Source organism: Callorhinus ursinus, unplaced genomic scaffold (assembly GCF_003265705.2).
Source record: "Callorhinus ursinus isolate GAN/ISIS: 27379988/994484 unplaced genomic scaffold, GSC_fseal_2.0 scaffold11, whole genome shotgun sequence".
Lineage (NCBI taxonomy): Eukaryota > Metazoa > Chordata > Mammalia > Carnivora > Otariidae > Callorhinus > Callorhinus ursinus.
This window is the reverse complement of record NW_027397073.1, coordinates 48,893,254-48,906,297: the sequence shown is the minus strand read 5'-3', so window position 1 is coordinate 48,906,297 and position 13,044 is coordinate 48,893,254. Positions and strand designations below refer to the sequence as shown.

Here is a 13,044-nt window from a genome sequence, read left to right as displayed (position 1 = left end):
ACAAAGAGACAAATCAACCAGAGAAAAATCCCAAGCTGAAACAACTAAAATAACAAAATAACCATAGTATTGAATTGTAACCCAAAGAATTAGAATACCATCAATTCTTGGTGACTATGAATAAAGCTACCATAAACATAAACAGATAAAGCAGTTTCAGATTTTTGTATGAACACATTTTGGGAAAATTGCCTAGCAGTGGTAAACAAATACCCATGAGTCTATACTGATATCAGTAAATGAATAAATAAAGAAATGGAGTTGGGGGAGAGAGAAGTGACAACCCTGTCTTTCAGAAGAATTTCAGTTTTAAATATAGAAGGAATATGGGGAATAGAAAGTAATTGCTACAGGCAAGATCCACCAAAGAGTGAGCAGAAGTTAAAACAAAAACAGGATATTTGCATAGTTTCCAAGTATCTCCCCAGCACCTTAGCCAAGGGATCCAAGTTAATGTGACCATAGAGATCAATATGTACTTTTCCCCCTACCCTGAACCCAGGGTGTTGATAGGGCTCAAACGCACCACCTGGAGATCAAGAGTCACATGCTCTATGGACTGAGCCAGCCAGGCACCCACCAATGTGTTTTTGATAGAGAAAGCTACATTAGTACAAACACGTCAGTGGTATGTAATAGTAAACATCTTTTCATAGCTACTTCTTACATTTCTAGAGTTCTTTCTAGCTCACAAAGCACTTTCACATACATATTATCTCTTGAATCCTTGTACCAACTCTGAGCATTCTGCATTTTATAGATAAATGATTTGCTTCAGATCAAATGGTGAATTAATAGCAGAGACAAGAATCTAGTGCAAATGCTCTGAATTCAAGTCCAAATATCTTTCTCAAGAAATGATTTTAAAATACTAGGAACCATAATTCGTGATTATAAGTGGCTCTAAGTAAATATAGAGAATAACAGGCATTTTTAAATTTATATATTCAAGAATATATATCATGAAAATGTATATAATAGATAATAGATATATCTATATCATGTTTCTCAAAGGGTTCCTTTAACTCTGGTAAGATAACCTAGAGGTTTCAAAGGCCATACTGAAACACCTCTGTATGGCATTAGGAGAAATATACTGTATTCAGAGTCCAGGAATTAAGTACTTTGCATGCTTCATTGTGAGCTTGGAAAAAATAGAGAAAAAATTCTAAAATGCTTGTGTCTGCTCGTAGGTAAAGTAAAGCAGATAAAGTGGCTATTTAAAATTTATAGGCGCTGGGGACACCTGGCTGGCTCAGTCAGAAGAGCATGTGACTCTTGATCTCAGGGTCTTGAGTTCGAGCCCCATGTTGGATGTAGAGATTACATAAAAATAAGTAAATAAATAAACTTAAAAAAAAAAAGACCTGGCTATAAACTTTACAGGCACCAATTAATAGGTTGACAGTACAAAACAGAATAATGCTCTTTTGTGATCATTCACATCTGTAAATATACGGCTAGCCTGTCTGTTGATACCCAGCTGGTATTGAGTCCTTAGTAATTATAATCAACAATAACCCTGAAGTACAAATGAGGTAGATATGATTACTGTACTGTTTGCAAAATTTGGCTACCAATATCTAACTCATTGTGGGGAAGAAGATAACTCTTTCTAGAAAGCACAAAATATACAATGTCCAGTAATAAATTAATGCTGAGTCATGATCATAACTGAAAGTGAAATCTTCATTTGATCCAAAATGTTTTTCATATATAAGATTTTATTTATTTATTCATCAGAGAGAGCACGCGTGCACAAGCATGGGGAGTGGCAGGCAGAGGGAGAAGCAGGCTCCCCCCTGAGCAGGAAGCCCGATGCGGGACTCGATCCCAGGACCCTGGAATCATGACCTGCGGTGAAGGCAGATGCTAAGACTGAGTCACCGAGGAGTCTCTATTTGATCCAAATTATTTAAATTGTTTAAAAGAGATATTCAGAGAGGTAAATTATTCTTGTCAAATTCTTGTTTTTCACTATTTTCAAAATAATTTCCACATTTAGGTGGTTGAAGGATAGAGCGAGAAAAAGTATTACTTAGTTACAGTATAGCACAGAATAATTCACAGCTTAAAAATGCATATGATGAACGCAGAAAACATCATTTTTATCATCATAAAGCCCATGAATATATAAATATCAGCCTCTTTGTTTAGAGATAAAATTTAAAAGCAAAACAATAAAATCAATTATATGCAATGATTCTTACTGCCTTGGATATCATTGCTGGTGTCTGTTTTGTATTGTAGGAGAAGGAATATCAGCTTATATTCTATGTCTTAGCTTGTTTTCAGAAAAGGTTAGGTCCAAAATACTGTCTTTTAAGTGAGAACTGGAGTTGAAATAGCCCATTTCCTACGTATTCTTTATCACCTGACCTTGCAAATTGTCCTCATTGACTCCAAATTAGGTTCTAAAAAGTTGAGTGCTTACCTTGTGATCAGGGTTTTGTTAGGTTCAGAGCAACTGTGAAATTTTACAAATTACCATTTTGACTGTAAAATTAGAAGGGGAAACAAGCTGCTCTAACATATTCTGAGGTGGAGAGTGGTTGCAAAAATCTCTCCTCTCCCCACTCTTGATTTGCATGTAAGATCTACTATGCCATCAGGTTCAGGACCTGGTTCAAGTATTATTAAGTATCATTAATTAATAATAAACCTAATATGAGGCAGACACTGTGCTGGCCGCCGGGGTATAAAATGGAGAGCAAAGAGGGTATGTCTCCTGTCTTCACTGTATTTATAGACTGCTGGGGGAGAGCCGGTAAGAAGCTATTACAACTAAGTGTGACAACTGCCTTAGACAACCGCGACTTATTTAACTTTCAGTAACTTCTAGAATTCCAGTCTTTCAAACTGTAGGTTGCAACCCATTAGTGAGTCTTAAAAGTGCATTTTTAGAGTTTTTTTAAAAAGTAATTTAAAAAATCAATGCACAAAAGCAGAGAGAATGATACAGCGAGCCCTGTACCCCCATACCCCAGATTTAAGAATGAATAAGATTTTCATTTTAAAAATGAAAATGGGAAGGGTGCCTGGATGGCTCAGCCGGTAAGGCATGTGACTCTTGATCTCAGGGTCATGAGTTCAAGCCCCACATTGGGCGTGGAGCCTACTTAAAAAAAATTAAAAAGGAAAAGAATAGGAAAATGGGATAGTTAAAAGAATAAAATAGACCAGACTAGACAAGGATGGGCTACAAAATACAAGAGTGCATTACACTATGAATATTGCACATAGTAGGAGAAAGCATTGTTCCATAAAACTTGTGTGTATTTACTGAATTTAAGATATTAAAAAATGTAAAGGACTCGGTCAAAAATGAAAGCCACAGTATCCATTTGTATTCCTATTGTGAATACAATGCTCTGTAAGAAGGGCTCTGCATGAATGTTTGGTGATGACAATATTTGCAACAGAAACGTGAGGAGCTAGCAAGAAGAAAATTACATATACATAAAGTTAACTTTTTAAAACAGGGAGCTGGCTTACACGGTAGTATTTTCATGCTTATACCGCTATTACTCAACTAATGTTGCCTAAGAACCTACTCTGTTTCAGGCAATATGCTAAGTGCGTGGGATGTAGAAATAATTAAAACACAGCCTTTCTTTCTCAGAGCTTGCTATTTTTTGGAGACACAGCTGGAGAGAATAGTCTATCTTCCATGTAAAAGAATCAACACTTGAAAATGCTCATCTCATTATAACTTAAACACACACACAAGCACATGCCTGTATAGCTGTATTTAATTTTTGTTTTATACTAATGAGATTATACCATATATATGAATCAACAGATTGTTTTTTCATTAAATAATGTATCAGAAATACCTTTAAAAATAAGTACACATAGGGACCCCTGGGTGGCTCAGTTGGTTAAGCGTCTGCCTTCAGCTCAGGTCATGTTCCCGGGGTCCTGGGATCGAGCCCCACATCGGGTTCCCTGCTCAGTGGGGAGCCTGCTTCTCCCTCTGCCTGCCACTCCCTCTGCTTGTGCTCTCTCTCTCTCTGACAAGTAAATAAAATCTTAAAAAAAAAACACATAGTGTTATCTCATTCTTTTTAATGGTTATATAAGTGTGAATATCATAATTTACTCGTTTCTCACTAAACAGGTTGTTATCCTAAATGTCTGACCTATGACAAACTTACATCTTTATACACCCTTGCTGGCTGTTCTATAGGATAGATTCTTCAAAATGGGATTTCTAGATGTTTGCTCTTGTCTTTTAATGCTGTCAAAATTTTTTGCCTTCCAAAAAGTTGCTCATTTACATAACTTACCCACCATTGAATAACTATTTCCCCATCCTATCATCAACACTATATATTATTAGTCCTGTATGTTATTAAACTTGTAATCTCATGCTCACGGATCTCTCTTTTTAAATTTCGCATTTCCTAAACTGCTAGAGAGATTGTCCACCTTTTTATAAATTTATTGGCTATTTTTTTTTGAAGTGAAGTGAAAGTTTATTAAGTGAAGGTAAGAACAGAAAGAAAAAAAGCTCTCTCAAGTGAGAGGGGTCCTGAATGGGTTGCTGTATTGGCTATTATTCTGTGAGTGTCTTTTGTATATCCTTGCCCGTTTTTCTATCAGGTGTTTCATTACCAATTTTTAAGAGCTCTTAGCTTTGGGGGATACTAACCTACTGTATATTGCAAATGGTTTTCTCTGTCATTTTTATTCTAATTTTGTTCATGGTGGTTTTGTAGAACTGAAGTTTCCATGTTTATGTAATCACGTCTGTCACTTCTTTCTATGTGGGTTCTCATTTTTATATTTTGCTTCAGATGCACCTCTCCACTCTAAAATTATACAAATAACCTTCCATGTTTTCATCTAGTGCTTTTATGGAGTAAAAAAGTGTTTCTTTCTTTAACCTAGCTGGAATGAATGAATTTTTGTATGTAGAAGGAGGTAAGCGCTACCTCCCCCATTCTAGCACTGACCAATGGGTAGACAGTTTTCTTGATGCAATTTGTTTAAAATTTAGAAGATAACTCTGAAAGGCAGGATCAGCCCCACATGAACCATACAGACTGAAAGTAATTATTACTATTGAATCAGAATATATGCTGTACAAAGAAAGCTCTGATGTTATCAGTGCTATCATCCTAGACACAGTTATAAGGAAGTCTACAAGTATATTATTAGGAACTCTCCAAAAAGTGGTATTTTTGATAAACAATTTTGTATTAATATGCTTTTTTGTACATGGTTCTCTTAATGTGATACCTGGGCGAAAATATACATATTTTATAAACAGGTGGAAATAGTAAAAAAAAAGGGGGGTGTAAGAGGTTGAATGGTAGAGAAGCTACCACTCTGGGCTGGCTAGCGCAACAACCATTGCCAATCCCCTTTCCCTTGCTTGCCCACATGACACCTGGGAAAGTTGACATGCTTGATTTCCCAGCCTCCTTCTCAACCACAGTGGCCATGTGACACAGTTCCAGCCAATGGATAGATAAGTGCAAGTCTTCTATCAGCTATGTCTGGCCTCACTCTTTCCCCCTTTTCCTTCTCTGAACACAAACGCCCCAGACAACCTGTGTCTAGGAGATAACTAGCCACCCTGCTAAGTGGAGTGGAAACAGAAAAAGCCTGAGTCTTTGATGACACTGGAAACCCCTACCCCCATCCTGACCTGCCTAGAGATTTTTTATTATGCAAAATAATTAAATGTCATAATTCCTAAGTCATGCTTAGACAGGTTTCCTGAGCTGAAAGTATGTGTAATTGGTACAAGTGATGTGAACCCTATTTTCTGGGAACAGTGAAACAAAACATTTTAATATTTCTTACTAATGCATTCATGAAATTAGCATAAATTAATTTCTAGGGATTACTTTTTTATAAAGACAAAGAAACAATTTAAAATGATAGAATTTATTTTAATATATTGATATATATGTATGCACATATACTATTTAAAAAATTAGCATGTAAACTATAATCGTTATAAAACATAAATTGGCTGTCATTTATTATTATCAGAATAAAAGAGCATGTATAGACCTCAGTCTAACATTGTCGATTTGCCTTTTAAAGTCAGAATACGTAAAAGATTTAGCGCATTGTTATTTTATCTTATTTCAGTTTTCACATTATCATCATTAGGTATAAATACCCTTAGGAATGTACCAACTTATAACTTACATTCAAATAACCAAAATCTCTTAACAGTTATTAAAGTACCATTAAGTCACCTAAAATGAATAATCTAAAAAAATACCAGCCTAAATTAAAACCCTGAGGAATTAAAATCTTTTTTACACAATAGTTTGGTTAAGTGCAATTCCATGTTTGACTACTTTATTTAAGGTCATACTTGGTAAGGCATAGTAAAAATAAAATCTACATAAGTTACAATTTAAATCTATATTTCATTTCTTGCTACAAAGTTGTTTTGTTTCCCCAAAAAAGTAGTTTTTGCATGTCATTCTGGACCTCTTCACCACCTGCTGGCTTATCTGCATTATATACAATAATTTGTGCACTAAGCTGAGCTGCCTTTATATGGTGGTTCAGACAAAATGCACCTAAAGAGCTACATGCTTGAGAGTTCATGTCCATGCTCAACCATGGCCTGCACAAACTGCTTGAAGACTCGATCCATGTAAGTGGACTGCCTTGGCCAGATTCCCTCCAGAAAACCAATGTGGCCTCCATAAGAAGTAAGGACCAAAGCAACATTAGGGTTTTGCCTGGCAGTTTCAATGGGAATAGCTTGGGGGGAAAAAAAAGATGAGGGAAGAGGGGAAGTAAGAGAAGGAAAGGAGAAAGAAAAATACACAATTATTACTGGTTTCTACTAGGAAAAGTACATGCTTTTATTATTTCTAATCATTATAAACTGAAACACTGTTACATAGATAAATATTTGTAATAAGTATGGCTAATGGAATAAGTCTAATTCATATCAACCATTTATATTCAGTTATGTACCGAACCACCATTTTTGGAAGAATCAATCCAAGTGTTTACTTATAACATAAAAGTCTTGTTTTGAGAAAATAAAGTAAGGTAATTCAAGGAATGGTGAATACTTATATTATGCTATAAGATCCCCACTTAGGTATTACACCAGGAAAACAACAACAACTAATCTTATCATCTTTGTGAGAATTATAAATTCATTATGTATGACTTTGGTTAATTTTATATGAAGTTAGATTCCTGAGGGGCCAGTTGTTGGCCATAGTAAGGACTCAAAATTATACAATAATTTATATAGTAACAACATATATAGATAGCAAAAAAGAGTGGAATGAAATACTCCCAAGTGGTAATAGTGTTTATATTTGGGTGGTTAAACACTAGTGATTATTTTTTCTTTTTCTTCCTTGTCTGACTTTTTTTTTTTTCGAGTTCGTGATCTGAAATTTTTTTTAAAAGACTTTTATTTATTTATTTGACAGAGAGAGCGCGCGAGAGAGTACAAGTAAGGGGAGTGGCAGAGGGAGAGGGAGAAGCAGACTCCCTGCTGAGCAGGGAGCCCAATGTGGGGCTCCATCCCAGGACCCTGAGATCATGACCTGAGCTGAAGGCAGATGCTTAACCCACTGAGCCACCCAGGTGCTCCTTCATTGTCTGACTTTCTATTTATAGCCAGGAGAAAGAAAAATTTTATTTTGAAAATACAGCTGCTATATTTAAATAACTCTGTAGTAATGACAATCTTTTCCTATACTCTACAAAACCTATCCTGAGTAAAAACTTCACTCTAAAGGACGTGAACTGAAGTTGTTTTATTTTTATTTTTTCTCCCACGCTTAGAGTTTACAATGAAAATGTTTTGATTTAAGAGCTATAATGAATCACAACCTGGCATGAGAAGTGTTTTAATTTCAGATACTGCTAAATCTTATCTCCTTAATTAAGGTAATGTGGTTGTTGCAGTATTTAGACTTTCATATCTTGGACGGAGTCTTAAGGGTAAATGAGCTAATTAAAGGTAACATCTCCCTACCACATACCCTTCTAATGAAGGAAAGGAAGCTGACACACTCTAGAACTGAGACCCTTATAAGATAGAGATGCTGCTGTGCCCAAATTGCCTGTTCAGATGATGCGCTCAGTTTGACCCCTTCACAATGCTCCCTGAAGAATAAACTTCAAGATCCTAAATTAAGGCCCAGCAAGCCAAGCCCTTGCTTGGGTCCTGAACTCACATCCTTAGCCAGCCCCACCTAAAGAAGAGTATCTCCTATCTTGGGATAAGGTGTGTGAGCTCAAGGGGAGGGGCAGGTGAAATGACATTTTATTTTTGCTTTTCCTTTTTCACCTTACATTAAAGGCTTTGATTTAGAATGCTTCATTTGCCTCTGACGGAATTATTATGAGTCCCAATTTCACACTCTGGATATACTCAGGAATTTCTAACACTGATAGTTACAGACCTATCAGAAGGACAAAAGCTGTGCCACGTTGAGTCACTTTAAAGGGGCTGGCTGCTTATGCTCTCAGAATGCAGACAATTGCCTACTATTTCAATGTGGCAAGACCGTCTTAAGGACTTGGGAAAGAATAGGGAACAATGAATTTAAATTTCAACCAAGTGGGGCAGGTTAACATGCTGAAAAATTTTGGTTGGTAAAAGAAGGGTCTGTGAAATATTAAAAAAGGAGAAGCACTACACTTTCCTAATCCAATGAAAGTAGGCTAAATAACCACCATGTAATTCAACTAATACTAAAGTTCACAGTTTCATTTCTTGCTTTGTGGTGAAAGGCCAAAAAGTTCCAGTCATCTAAAATTACTTGTGATTTTTTTTTTAAAGATTTTTTTTATTTATTTGAGAGAGAGAGAATGAGAGAAAGCACGAGAGGGAAGAGGGTCAGAGGGAGAAGCCGACTCCCTGCCGAGCAGGGAGCCCGATGTGGGACTCGATCCCGGGACTCCAGGATCATGACCTGAGCCGAAGGCAGTCGCTTAACCAACTGAGCCACCCAGGTGCCCCCAAATTACTTGTGATTAATCATAAATCACACAATAAGATGATAGGTGATTTTTATTTTTATATACTTTGGGGACTTTCTGAAATATTGACAATACCTATATGTTGTTTTTGTTTTTAGTTTACTTTTTTTTTTTTTTTTTTTTTAATGAAGTACTCCGGGGAAATGTTTTTAAACTATTTAGGGGGGGAAATGAGAAAAAAAATTTTAAAAAGCTTTTTGGAGGCGCCTGGGTGGCTCAGTTGGTTGAGGCTGAGTGTCTGCCTTCAGCTCAGGTCGTGATCTCAGGGTCCTGAGATCAAGCCCTGCATTGGGGGTCGGATTCCCTGCTCAGTGGGGAGCATGCTTCTCCCTCTCCCTCTGCTGCTTCCCCTGCTTGTGCTCTTTCTGGCACGAACTCTCTCTCAGATAAATAAATAAATAAAATCTTAAAAAAAAAAGCTTTGTGAAATTTCATTAGAAAAAGAATTAGAGGTCAAGTCTGGTGTTCTTATGATGACTTCTAATCGTCTTATATTGCTTCAATGTATGAACATATGCGTATATATTTTTGCTACCAAATTCCCTATTTCTTAAATTAAGAGAGCAAGGAAGTTAATTTGGGCATAATTTTCTTTTATACAGTATCCAGGGGAAAGCAAATACTGTTTCCCTTCAAATGTGACCGAATGTGCTACACTCATTGAGATATTCAAGGACATCATGTTTATAAAATCTCAAGTTCTCTTCCAGGTTAAAAGGGGAGAAAATTCCAAAGCCTTCTGCTTAAGAATCTGAGGAAGAAAAAGCAAGTGATGACAATGAACTTGTGAGGCAAAGATATTGTAACATAATCTGTCCAAAGAACAGTGTATTTGATTAAGAAGAAAAGGTTAAAAAAAATTAGAACAAGCAAAATATTCAGTCATAATGCACTCGAAGCCTCTCACAATGAACTAGATAAGGGTCTGTGAAAGCATTTAAAGTGACCTCACACATTTAGATACTAAATTATCTAGCTATTTTATTCTATTGCAGTGGAAAACATTTTATATGACATTTGATTTCTCATTACTGTATTTTCTTTAAAAAAAAAAACCCAGTATTTTAAAGATTTTATTTATTTATTTGACAGAGAGAGACACAGCGAGAGAGGGAACACAAGCAGGGGGAGTGGGAGAGGGAGAAGCAGGCTTCCCCGCGGAGCAGGGAGCAGGATGCGGGGCTGCATCCCAGGACCCGGAGATCATGACCTGAGCCGAAGGCAGACGCTTAATGACTGAGCCGCCCAGGTGCCCCCAAAACCCAGTATTTTAAAACAGCCAATTTGGGGCGCCTGGGTGGCTCAGTCAGTTAAGCGTCTGCCTTTGGCTCAGGTCATGATCCCAGGGTCCTGGGTTCCAGCCCCCGCATCGGGCTCCCTGCTCCGCGGGAAGCCTGCTTCTCCCTCTCCCACTCCCCCTGCTTATGTTCCCTCTCTCGCTGTGTCTCTCTCAAATAAATAAAATCTTTAAAAAAAATAAAAATAGGGCGCCTGGGTGGCTCAGATGGTTAAGCATCTGCCTTCGGCTCAGGTCGTGATCCCAGGGTCCTGGGATCGAGTCCCGCATCGGGCTCCCAGCTTCTTGGGAGCCTGTTTCTCCCTCTGCTTCTCTCTCTCTCTCTCTCCCTCCGTCTCTCATGAATAAATAAATAAAATCTTAAAAAAAAAAAAATAAAAAAATAAAAAATAAAAATAAAACAGTCAATTCATGTCAAAATGTATAGAAATATGTGAATTTTACCATGACTTGGTGAGAAAACATCATCCACAGAATTCAGACACAATACTGGAATTCCCACTGATTTCAGTCTACGATTGGGGCTGGCATCAGTATAATAATCATCAATAGTTTGGTATCCAAACATGACTGAAGTGAATCGCTTATCAAACTCTCTGATGGATTTAGCCTGAAACATAAAAAACAGATTATCTCTCTTCTTGGAATCTGAAGAGGAAATCAAAATATTACATAAAGTTTCTCTCCTACCTTCATGACATGGTCCATGTCGATTTGTTTCACAAACATATGCCGGTGCCTGCAGCAAAAATAATTTCAAAGGTAAAAAATTAAGGTTATTGCTATCTCCATCATACCTAAAGTACATAATAAATAACCAAACAGTCTAACACAGGGCACAAAGTGGATACTCAAAAAAAATTTACTTAATCAGACTCAGAAGTACACTGATATTTATCCTGAAGACATTTTTGAAAAGTACTTTTTTTAGAGAAGGAGTGGGGTGCAGGGGCAGAGGGAGAGAGAATCTTAAGCAGGTTCCACACCCAGCATGGAGCCTGACATGGGGCTCGATCTTACATCCCTGAGATCCTGACCTGAGCCAAAATCAAGAGTTGGACGTTCAACCAACTGAGCCACCCAGGCACCCCAAGAGTACTTTTTTCTTAATTAAAGGACACTGAACTAATTTTGTAATAATAAACATAAGTATTGTTTCATAACAACATGTACCTAAACACTGCTACTATTAAACCAATTTGGCTAAAAAGGCCTTATGTAAGCCAGAAGCTTTCAACTGGATAAACCACTTGAAGACATTATTTTTAAATTGCTATGTTGAAAATTAAAATTTACATTTTATATACTTATATTTTAAATGGTGGTCATTTTTCTTTCTTTCTTTTTAAATATTTCATTTCTTTATTTTTAAGTAAGCTCTACCTCCAACATGGGGCTTGAACTCACACCCCCGAGATCAGGAGTCACATGCTCTACTGACTGAGCCAGCCAGGTGCCCCTAAATGGTGGTCATATTTCTTATATAACCAGTACTTTTTTTTTTTTTAAGATTTTATTTATTTATTTGACAGAGAGAGAGAGATAGCCAGAGCAGGAACACAAGCAAGGGGAGTGGGAGACGCTTCCCGTTGAGCAGGGAGCCCCACACGGGGCTCGATCCCAGGACCCTGGGATCATGACCAGAGCGGAAGGCAGATGCTTAATGCCTGAGCCACCCAGACGCCCCTAACCAGTACTTTAATTCCCAAATCATTTTCTTTACTGTTCTTGCTCCTGTCCCCCATTTCAGTGACAATGAGTAATTAGCGATCTTTTTATTTTTTTAAAATTGTATTTATTTATTTATTTGAGACAGAGGGAGAGCACAGAGGGAGAGTGAGAGGGAGAGGCAGACTTCCCCCGCAGCAGAGAGCCTGATGTGGGACTCGATCCCAGGACCCCGAGATGATCTGAGCCAAAGGGAGATGCTTAACCAACTGAGCCACCCAGGCATCCCAATTAGTGATCTTTTTAATATTTTAAGCAATATTTTATAATCAACATCTGTAATTTAATAAATAGGCTAAGTTTAATCCAATGTTTAATGTCAACTTTCAGGGTATCTATGGTTTTCAATAAGTCCTGTACAAATTAACTGGAATTTTTATTTAGCATTTGTATTACATTGATCAATTCACCTAAAAACAGATGGTAATAGTCATCAAAATAGAAACAGAAACACCTCTGTTCTTTGGTATCACACCAACTTAAATGGTAGAAGACATACAAACAATTCCAGAAAAATTCTGGTAACGTTAAGAACTGTGGGGGCTGAGAATATCCAAGTGAAGTGCATTCTCCCAAGCTTCTAAAACATACTATGCTTGTAAGCATATGCTTAAGAAACTATATTATTCTGCACTAAAAATACTTAATACAGGGCGCCTGGGTGGCTCAGTTGGTTGAGTGACTGCCTTCGGCTCAGGTCATGATCCTGGAGTCCCGGGATCGAGTCCCACATCGGGCTCCCCGCTCAGCAGGGAGTCTGCTTCTCCCTCTGACCCTCTTCCCTCTCATGCTCTCTATCTCCCATTCTCTCTCTCTCAAATAAATAAATAAAATCTTTAAATAAATAAATAAATACATAAAAATACTTAATACATTGCTTACTACCTAGGAAAGAATTAGGTACTAATAGATTACCAACAGGTAGAAAATCCAGGGAAATAGCCCTCATGTTATTCAACACAGTCAATGCTAACATTTTTAATCTTTTGGAATAATTTAAAACAGTGACAGAACAGTGATCTTCAAAG

The 13,044-nt window shown here is 37.2% G+C and overlaps 1 protein-coding gene across 4 annotated transcripts in view; it reads right to left on the bottom strand.

Annotated features, from left to right (window-relative positions):
• The window catches only part of ABHD3 (abhydrolase domain containing 3, phospholipase), a 48,110-nt gene that overhangs the window by 381 nt on the left and 34,685 nt on the right, over positions 1-13,044 (bottom strand). For 2 of the 4 annotated variants that reach the window (XM_073898425.1, XM_025886639.2), the window contains 3 exons: positions 10,979-11,027; positions 10,733-10,898; positions 5,883-6,738 (listed from right to left, as the gene is read on the bottom strand). In XM_073898425.1, the coding sequence (XP_073754526.1) occupies positions 6,560-6,738; positions 10,733-10,898; positions 10,979-11,027 (394 nt within the window). In that variant the 3' untranslated portion in view covers positions 5,883-6,559. Of the gene's footprint in view, positions 1-5,882; positions 6,739-10,732; positions 10,899-10,978; positions 11,028-13,044 lie in introns of those variants that run through there. The other 2 variants (XM_073898423.1, XM_073898424.1) reach the window with 1 other exon arrangement.